The 10,834-nt window shown below is 35.1% G+C and overlaps 1 protein-coding gene across 1 annotated transcript; it reads left to right on the top strand.

Moving 5' to 3' along the window:
- Positions 1–298: 298 nt before the first annotated feature.
- Positions 299–10,383, top strand: LOC128553011 (probable DNA double-strand break repair Rad50 ATPase). The gene is made up of 5 exons (XM_053534116.1): positions 299–741; positions 1,337–1,408; positions 2,571–3,225; positions 5,667–5,726; positions 10,358–10,383. The coding sequence occupies exons 1-5, from the start codon at positions 355–357 to the stop codon at positions 10,381–10,383; spliced, it is 1,200 nt and encodes a 399-aa protein (XP_053390091.1). The 5' UTR covers positions 299–354.
- The last annotated feature ends 451 nt before the right edge of the window (positions 10,384–10,834 follow it).

Raw genomic sequence — 10,834 nt, 5'->3', positions numbered from 1 at the left:
TCCAAGTACACACTTTACAATTGCTACGGATTGATTTTAGGGAGTTATACTTCAAATCTTAGGTTGATATCTATGTCAAACATGTTTTGCTTCCATCTTACTACTTCCAACCTTGATCTTTAGCTTTTATGTATAGTAACACTTTACATACTAAACAGACATGTTCGTTGATATTTTAGAATCTCTGTCTGTTGTTTGAGACAAACGAGAAATAGTTTAAACCATGATTTTATTAGCTTTCAACTATAATTTAACTTCATAACGTTTTTAAAATGATTCTCTATATCTCAACAGATCTGAACTTACAACTGAATTTTGAGATGAAATAAAGATATAACTACAAGGATTGTGAACATGGCTACAGCAGCGCCAACAGACAACCGAGTGTATCTTTACCGTCTACTAACACTTAACATAGATCATGGCACTACAATCGTTAGAAACTTAATTGACGACAGATGCTCAAATACTACACTGTCGACCATTTTGGCCCAGGAGAGAAGAGCTATAACCAACTTAAGGGCAAACAGAACAATAACGAAGGTCCAGTTTGATTTATTGTATCCACAAAGTGGCATCACTCCTACAACGGCGGACTTCGATCTTACTCTTGCTCTGTGCCTGCTAAGGACCCTGAAACATTTTGGTTTAAATCCCAAGTATACTTGGAATGTTACCCCTCAGCCAGGAGATACTTCACTTGAAGCAGATTTATGTCGCTTGCGAATGTATCGTAATGAAGTAAGTATTGATTTATTTCATTTTGTCAAAGTACTTCTGATAATGTTCCTGCTACTAAGCACATAGGAAAAAGCTGTTTGAATCCTTGATTTAATGGAAATTGATCACTTACACTTCATGTTGCTTTGTATATCAATAAGTAAGTTTCATTATATTGAATAGTTAAGTATCAATACAATATTTTTAACCACTTAATGGCCCACCACAACCTAGTGAAATACTTTCTCCTCGCATATAAACTTCATGCAAATCATTCTGGTATGAAACAGCTTTGACAAAATAACTTAGGGACAATTTAGGTACTTCTTGAATCAATATATCTGCAATCTTATTCAGATATTCTCTTTTAATTGCAGTTTAAAGAAAATACAGAATATTAAATATCTTACACTGAAGATATTAAGCGTGATCTAAACTCAGATTAGTACATCTAGTACTGTACATACTATTACATTAATCTAACAATATATTGAGACAATAAACACATTGTCTTATCTTAGCCTTATATATGACCTAACTTTCCATGTCCATTTTAGTTTAAAGGTAGAACAGCGTTATATATATATATATATTGGATGTAATTTTATTATTTTAGCTGGCACATATTTCCTCGACATCAGGCATACAGAAGCAAGAATTTAATGATAAGTGGAAAGACATCGAAGGGGTATGTTCTCGAAAATATAACAATGCACTGCTAGAAAATTTTAACTGATCCCTTTACTTAAAAAATAGCCAAGATGCTTCCCTGGGCCAATGGTTCAAATTTCGTTTAATTCCATTGCAGTGTGTAATTTTGCAAGGCACTTTATCAAAATGCGCTTTATCAAAAGTCAAAACTTTATAGATTATAAGGGTTTTCGTTACAGAGCTTTATCGCAATTACCTCAGTTGACCCAGCCTTTACTATTGCAGGGGTTAGAGTTACATCGATTTATTACAATTGTCTCAGTCTACCCAGCCTTAACAATTGCAGGGGTTAGAGTTACATCGATTTATTACAATTGTCTCAGTCTACCCAGCCTTAACAATTGCAGGGGTTAGAGTTATATCAATGTATTACAATTGCCTCAGTCTACCCAGCCTTAACAATTGCGGCGGTTAGAGTTACATCGATTTATTACAATTGTCTCAGTCTACCCAGCCTTAACAATTGCAGGGGTTAGAGTTACATCGATTTATTACAATTGTCTCAGTCTACCCAGCCTTAACAATTGCAGGGGTTAGAGTTATATCAATGTATTACAATTGCCTCAGTCTACCCAGCCTTAACAATTGCGGCGGTTAGGGTTACAAATCTTAATCACATTTGCCTCAGTCGGCCCATCTTTATAGATTACAGGGGTTAGGGTTACAGGACTTTATCACAATTGCCTTAGTGGACCAAGCCTTAATAATTCCATTTGTTAGGGTTACAAAGCTTAATCATAATTGCCTCAGTCGGTCCAGCTTTTTAGATTACAGGGTTCAGTCGACCCATCCTTAAAGATTGCAGGAGATAAGGTCACAGAGCTTTAAAACGAATGTCTTAGTCGACTAATCTTTATAAATTGCAGGAGTAGGGATAACAGAGATTTATCACAATTTCCTCAGTCGACCAATCTTTATAAAGTGTAGAGATAAGGGGATACATAGCTTTATCACAACTGCCTACGTCAACTCAGCCATTACAATTACAGAAGGTAGCACGAAGAAACAGTAAATAGTATACTTTTACTTTTACACAACCTAATTGTTATTTTTTTGCTAATAATGGTTACAACTGCGTTTAGTCAAAAATAATTACTATCTGAAACATTATAATTACAAAGTAATATTTTATTCTGCAGGTTCTTCACAGACTTAATTGTTTAGTTCAAACTCCTGTTACAAATCTACAACAAATCATTGACGACTGCAAAAATGGACCTCTTGATCCCGAAGCGGAGAAGAAAATAGAACACCAAATAGAGAAGATGCAAAAAATGGAAGAGAAACTAGAAATTGAGGTGAAAGCTTTGACAAAAAATGTTCACAAAATAGAAACTGATGTCCACGAAGCAAAAAGAGATGTCCACACTGCAACAGAAGATGTTCAAAAGATAAGAGACGAAGTTCATAAAGTAAAAGAAAATGTTCACATAATAACAGTAGATGTTCACAAAATAGTAGACGATGTTCACGAAGTAAAGGGAGATGTTCACACGGTAACAGAAGCTGTTCACGAAGTAAAGGGAGATGTTCACACGGTAACAGAAGCTGTTCACGAAGTAAAGGGAGATGTTCACACGGTAACAGAAGCTGTTCACGAAGTAAAGGGAGATGTTCACACGGTAACAGAAGCTGTTCACGAAGTAAAGGGAGATGTTCACACGGTAACAGAAATTGTTCACGAAGTAAAAGATGATATTTGCACAGTAACCGACGAAGTTCGAAAACTCAGGGAAGATTCTAGAACTACAAACGAAAGGATAAATGAGCTGGAATTGAAAAGCAAATCTGAAGGTGAACATTGTTTCTTTCTTTATTTTAAACTAGTAAAAATGATTTGGAACGAACAGAGTAATAGATTACAAACCCGCCATGAAAACCTAACGACCGTATGTGCTCATTGTCTCTTTAGAAGGCCAAGACAAGGCAAAAGTCCGATCAAAATACGTCGAAAATTATTTCAAGTAAATATACCTTTTTATAACATTTTGCGCATTTTCTTGTGTGGCGGATGTCGGTGTTTCAATAACATTTTCAATGTTCTTAGAATACATTTTACACGACATGATATTGTGTAGTTTACATTGACCTTTGTGGCCACTTACTTAAGCTAAAGCATAGATGATTCCGACTTTAAGGTCATTCATTTTTGCCTAGATCGCTTTGAACTTGGTTGTCATTCATTCTTTAAAAAAATTAAATGGCCCTAACCTTTCAAAGTTTTCATTTGTTCTTACGAAAGCATAGATGGCTCTGGTTTTAGCGGCCATATATTCTCACAAAAGCCTTGATGGATTTGATTTGGTTGTCGTTTATTCGTATAAATAGCTGGATACCACCGACCTTGGTGGTCAGTTAACAATGTATAAAAAAGCTTTGATAGCTCCGACCTTGTTTCCAAACAAAAGCCTAGATACGGCCATCTATTCTTACAAAATCCTACATACTTTCTTCCCAGTACTCGATAAAGACATTCTCGCACCATCTATCTATAATTTGGTTGACCCAGTCATTTCCAAGCTCTCTGTCTATAACCTGCTCGACACAGGCCTCTAGCACCAAAGCCGTACTACACCTATCTATATCGCAACTGTTTTAAACAAGTTTCCCTATGTCCTCTGTGAACAAACCCTTCCGTACATTCTATCTATAACGTGCTCAACCCAGATCTTCCATCACCCTCTATGACCAAACTTTTTATAACATGCTTGACAAAGACCTACCCGCATCTGCTTTCTATAACTTCTTTGTGACCCAGGTCTTTTCATACCCTCTATCAATACTAAAAACTAGATCACCCTCACTCCTTGTTAATAATGTTCTCGACAGAGACCTCCACACTATTGTTTTCTGTTATGTGCTCGATCAAAGCTATCTATACCCTCTGTCTATAACGCCTCTCCACACCCACTGCGACTCAAATCTTTCCGCGCTCTCTATATTTAACAAGCCCGACTCAAGCCTCTCTACACCCTACATGTCTATTACCAGCTCGTCTAAGATCCTCCGATACCTGTATCTATAACGTGCTCCACTTGGGCCTCCCAACGTCCCCTGTCTATATCGTTCTCGACCCAATATTTCTCGCACACTCTGTAACACAGGCCTTGATATAGCCTTTATCTAACACGTAGATAACAAAAGCATCTCCATTTCATTGTCAGTAACGTGCTTGGCTGACACCCTCAGTGACCAAAGCCTTACCCCATAATGGATCTTCATCAAACTTAATCTGTAATATCATTGTAAAGTCTTCTCCTGAATAAATTCAAATAGGATTGCTTAGTCCCTTTTAGGTGTTACTACAGCCAAACATATCAACCGCCGGATGGATCTTTATTGCAATTATTATAGGTTTGTTGTAAAGTTCTCCCTCAATAATATTCAAATAGTTATACTTCGCCCCTTTCGAGGCCGCTGGAGCTAAAACTTGATATAGTGAATCAATGTACAGTCCTCTCTAATAGTTATTCAAAAAATGGTGTTTGGTCCTTTTTAGAGCCCGCTAGAGCTAGAATTAGAAAAGCTTTTAAACAACTTCTGCTCACGACGAACTGTTTGATTGATCTTCATCAAATTTGATTTGTAATATTATGTTAATGTCCTCTTGTCATTTAGATCACACCAACAACAATAGAAACAACGTTTAATAACTTCCGGTCATGAAGTGGTAGATAGATCTTTTAACTTTGGATATAACACTTTTATAATAACACTTTGATGAAGTCTTCCTTTAAATTTCTTCAGTCTACAAATACAAGCAGTTAGACCTTTTAATGGGGGCACTTTAGCTAAAACAGAAATGCCTTTCAATTAGTTTTTAAATTTGGTCGGTAGCGTCCCTGTAAGGACCTCTCATATTTGTTTAAAGGGATACGCTTGACCATTTAATTGTTAAAACTTTATTTTTATACTAAACGCAGTTGTTACCATTCAAAATTCAGTGTGTCATACATATTAAAGGTCAAATAGTTTAATTTAAAAATATAACAATTCTGACGCATAATACAGGTGTGCAATTTTAGGGTAATTATGGCGCCGTTGTTTTAACAATGTGTTATTCATATATAGTCTAACTATAACTACACCGTTTTCTGCCTTTCATAGATTTGTTTTATGATGTGATATGATAGAAATAATTGATTTATATTATTTTGCTTCTGTTTTACTGACTCCGCTTGAAGACAGAAATGTTAATAAAAAGAAGGTTTTACAATTTATTTCTCTCATTCCAGATGGTACGGGAACAAAACCTGAGGTACAAGCGGAGGATGCTTACATTCGACGCAAAGAAGGTAAGTTACAATTGTTAATGTTGAATTGCAACTATATCTTCCTGTCATATAATACTCTTCATGTACTCCAGGATATATAAACTTGCTGGAAGCAATTTTTAGTAAAGTAGGATTGAAAATTATCAAGTTGCAAAGGTTATATGGTAATCTTAACTGGACATTTATTTATCTTATCTTTGAAGAAACTTTCCTGTTATCTTACTTTCCAATATTAATGTATAAACTTGCTGGAAGCAATTTTTAGTAAAGTGGGATTGTTTGTTTGTTTTTGGGTTTAACGCCGTTTTTCAACAGTATTTCAGTCATGTAACGGCGGGCAGTTAACCTAACCAGTATTCCTGGATTCTGTACCAGTACAAACCTGTTCTCCGCAAGTAACTGCCAACTTCCCCACATGAATCAGAGGTGGAGGACTAATGATTTCAGACACAATGTCGTTTATCAAATAGTCACGGAGAACATACGCCCCGCCCGAGGATTGAACTCGCGACCCCGAGATCCGTAGACCAACGCTCTTACCTACTGAGCTAAGCGGGCGGGCTAGTAAAGTGGGATTGAAAAGTTGCAAAGGTTATATACCGTACTGGTACTCATTTTGGTAATCTTAATTGGAAATTTATTTATCTTATCTTTGAAGACTCTATCCTGTTATCTTATTTTCCAATATTCATCGACAGCTTTTATATGTGAAACCTTGTCCTTTTATCTAGGATATTACTATTAAATCTCAAACGGTGCACGTTTCTGAAACGAATGGGAAACTTTACATACACTTTAATGTGTTTTATTTCTTTAAATGATCGTACTGAACTTGGTGATAGTATAACTTTTAATCAAAATATTACCAGCTGGGCAGATATACAGGAATGAGATAAATGCTAATATTTTCTTTTATTTAATGCATGTAAAACTAGTTTTTGAAACTCTTTGTCATTATATATCGTCCAGACTTATCATTTACATACAAACGTCCTACAAATTATGAATGAAACGAGTTATGCATTTTTTTCGCGCATACGATTCCAATTGTATCTGCAGATGTAGAAAGAAAATATGAACTGAATACAGTCAAATCTGTGTTAAAGATCACCCCTGGTCTCTGGCTCTAAAGACTACATGTTTTGTTTCCCATTTTAACATTTACAGTGTATCTTAACCTGTAAATAAAGACCACCTCGCAATAAAGACCACATTTTAGCTCTTCCAAAGGTGGTCTTTATAGACAGGTGTGATTGTATTATTAAAATGTTGATTTAACGTACACATGTGTAATAAGGGCATAGTTATCCAAGTGTAACACATGTTCAGCAACACTGTCAAAAGAAGTATATAGAATCTTCGAAATCATCACTGCAACTTGAACTAGCTAGATAATATAAGTATGTAAACAATTTCCAACATCTTTTTTAAGTTCTACTATAGTTGTTCTACTATAACCACATTGACCAGGCACCCTGCCCCAACATCCACTTCTTTAGTTATCAAAATACGATTTACATCTGCTTGTACAGTGATGTTTTTAATTTTCTGAATCGGAAATACTTCATGACATTGCGCTGTAAGTAGATAGTCAAAAGTTAATCCATTTTAACAATTTGAATTGTTCTTTTTGTGCGGATAAAGTATAGATGATTTGATGATAGATGAGAAATTTCATGTTTGGTATTTTGTATACTTGGTGTCAATTGTGGCCTGTTCGAGCCCAGGATGGCCGATTATTTGACCACATCTTTTGCTGGAATTATCTGAAATCGTGGACTCCATTGTAAATCAGACATAAATCCTTTAGAAGAGACTGGTCATGTGCTGAATAATTATGGTCATGAAATATTTTACCGTCGATGTTTTATATTCAAGGGCATTACCTTTGCAGATAGTCGTGTAAATAAGACGTATTTTGAGCTCATGACATAATTGGTTTGCTGTCTAAGCGCGTGCGCACTGCTTGGTTTTCTGTAAGGGACACAGTCACGCGGTGAGGCAGCCAGCTAACAGAGGGTGTCTACCTCACTGTTTCTGGACAGAATTACACGACAATAAGTATGGATGAATATCAGACTTCTTTATTTCTTTTAATTTTCAAAAACTGTTTAAAATTGAAAATAATGGAAACATATCAAAGCAATACTGTTTAAAAGAGTTATTTATGTTTACTCCTTAAAACAGCTGTAGATTTATACCTTCTTCACCAAACAACTATGAACTAACTTCTTTATTACTCCATGATACATGTACATCTGTAGACAAACTAATACTTCCTCAACAATGCAAATAGAGATTTACTTCAGACTTCCTCAAAATTATAACTGTACTTCCTCAATAATACGGCTGGAGACAAGCTTCATTTATACGCCTTAGTGATTCCTCTAAAATGCAAATGCAGAAAAACTTCACAGTCTTCCAAAAACAATTGCAGATATATTTATAACTTTTTCCACAGCACATCTGCCGACATACTTCTCACATCATTCACAATGTAACTGCAGGCAAACCGAATGTTTCCTTCAATATACAACTGTAAACATACTTAACGCTTTCTTAAATATATAACTGCAGACCAACTTTGTACAAGTACTTTATCTAATATATAGCTGTACACATACTTAATATTTACCCCACAACAGAACTGTAGACATGCTTAATACTTCCTCCAGAGTACATACTCTAGACATACTTTATGTACTTTCTCCATAGCTCAAAGGTTAACATTCTTAATGCTTCCATTATAGAATTGCCGATTTACTTGATATTTCCTCCAATATACGACTGCAGACATACTTTCTCTTTAAAACAACTGTAGACATACCTGAGGCTCCTGCAGACATATTTAATTCTTCCTCAAATATATAACTGCAGGTATAATTAATACTTCCTCTATAATACAACTGTAGATATACTAATATACCTTCTTCATTATACACCTGAAGACATACGTAATACGTCCTCTAATATACTCGGCGATATATGACTATTTTGTGTCCAGTCGCCGTAAAACCCAACTCATTCATCACTCACCCCTCTAACATACAACTGTAGATATTCTGCGCCTACTTTCTCCATACTATAACTGTGGAAACAGTCTGTGTGCCTACTCCATAATGGGTTTATTTTTGTTAAGCTTAACGTCGCACTAACAACTATAGATCATATGGCGACTTTCCAGCTTTGATGGTGGAGGAAGACCTCATTTTCCCCTCCGTGCATTATTGCGTCATGAGCAGGTAGCTCGGTATAACCACCGACCTTCCGTAAGTCAGCTTGATGGCTTCCTCACATGAAGAATTCAACGCCCCGAGTGGGGCTCGAACGAAAATCAATGAAGACAAGTGATTTGAAGTCAACGACCTTAAACACTTAGCTGCGGAGGTCCCCCTCCTCAGTTATACGTAATACGGGTGTAGACATATTTAATACGTTCCCCATGAACCAACTATAGGCATACTTCATGTTTCTACAAATATACCACTGCAGACATAATTGATATATCCTCCATAATACTACTGTTTTAAAATATTAAATACTTCCCCCATAATCCCACAACTCTAGATATACTTAATACTTTCTTACTAATACATAATGCAACTATAGACGTACTACTTTTTACATCCTCCACTATACAACGGTAGAAATTCATTACCTACTTCCTCCAAAAAATGTAATTGTGGACATACTGAATACCTCCTCTATAATACAACTGTATATATATTTAATATTCTTCCATGTTACAAAATACAAGGCTAGACGTAAATGTACTTATTTCTTTCTCCGTAATACAACCGTAGAAATACATTATATATTTTCTCTATATAAACAACTCTAGATATGCAGATATACATAATACTTCAGCCAATTTACAACAGCATAAATACTTTACTTACTTCCTTCATAATGTAACTATGGGTATACTTTAAGTTAGTGCTTTATCCAATATACAACTGTAGAAATACTTTTTACTTTTCCTCCATAATACTTAATAGATTTATAGAGATACATAATATTTCTTCCATAATACAAATTAAGACATACATAATACTTCCTCCATAATACAAATGAAGACATACTTAATACTATCTCCATAATACAACTGTAGACATGCATAATACTTTCTTCATAATGCAAATATAGACATAATTCATACTTCCTCCAATATACAACTGTAGACATACTTTATACACTTACTCCATAATACAACAGTAAACATACATAATATTTTCTCCATAATGCAAATATAGATATACTTCATGCTTCCTCCAATATACAACTCTAGAAATACGTAATACTTCATAATTAATTTGTGCTACACAATACAAGTATAAACATTTTAACTTCTTTCTCCGAACAACTGTAAACATGCTATATATACTTCCTCAATAACACAGCTGAAGACTTACTTAATACTTACTCCATTATACACCTGTAGACATTCTTTACCTATTTCTTCCAATAATTAAACTATATTCATAGTTTATACCTTCTCCAATATACATCTGTAGACATATTTTATATATTTTCTCCATAATACATAATATAGACATACTTCTTCCATAATATAACTGTAGATACACTTTATATGCCTCCTCCATAATGCAGCTGCAGACATACTTTATACTTTCTCCATATTATAACTTCAGACAAACTTTATATGCCTCCTCCATAATGCAGCTGCAGACGTACTTAATACTTCCTCTATAATTTCAGACAAACTTTATATGCCTCCTTCACAATGCAGCTGCAGACATACTTAATACTTCCTCCATAATATAACCGTAGACATACTTTATATGCCTCCTCCATAATGCAGCTGCAGACATACTTCCTCCATAAAATAACTGTAGACATACTTTATATGCCTCCTCCATAATGCAGCTGCAGACATACTTCATACCTCCTCCATAATATAACTGTAGACATACTTTATATGCCTCCTCCATAATGCAGTTGCAGACATACTTAATACTTCCTCCATAATATAACTGTAGACATACTTTATATGCCTCCTCCATAATGCAGCTGCAAACATACTTAATACTTCCTCCATAAAATAACTGTAGACAAGCTTATATGCCTCCTCCATAATGCAGTTGCAGACATACTTAATACTTCCTCCA

Source organism: Mercenaria mercenaria, unplaced genomic scaffold, assembly GCF_021730395.1.
Source record: "Mercenaria mercenaria strain notata unplaced genomic scaffold, MADL_Memer_1 contig_3382, whole genome shotgun sequence".
Taxonomy (NCBI): domain Eukaryota; kingdom Metazoa; phylum Mollusca; class Bivalvia; order Venerida; family Veneridae; genus Mercenaria; species Mercenaria mercenaria.
This window is presented reverse-complemented; position numbering and strand designations above follow the sequence as displayed.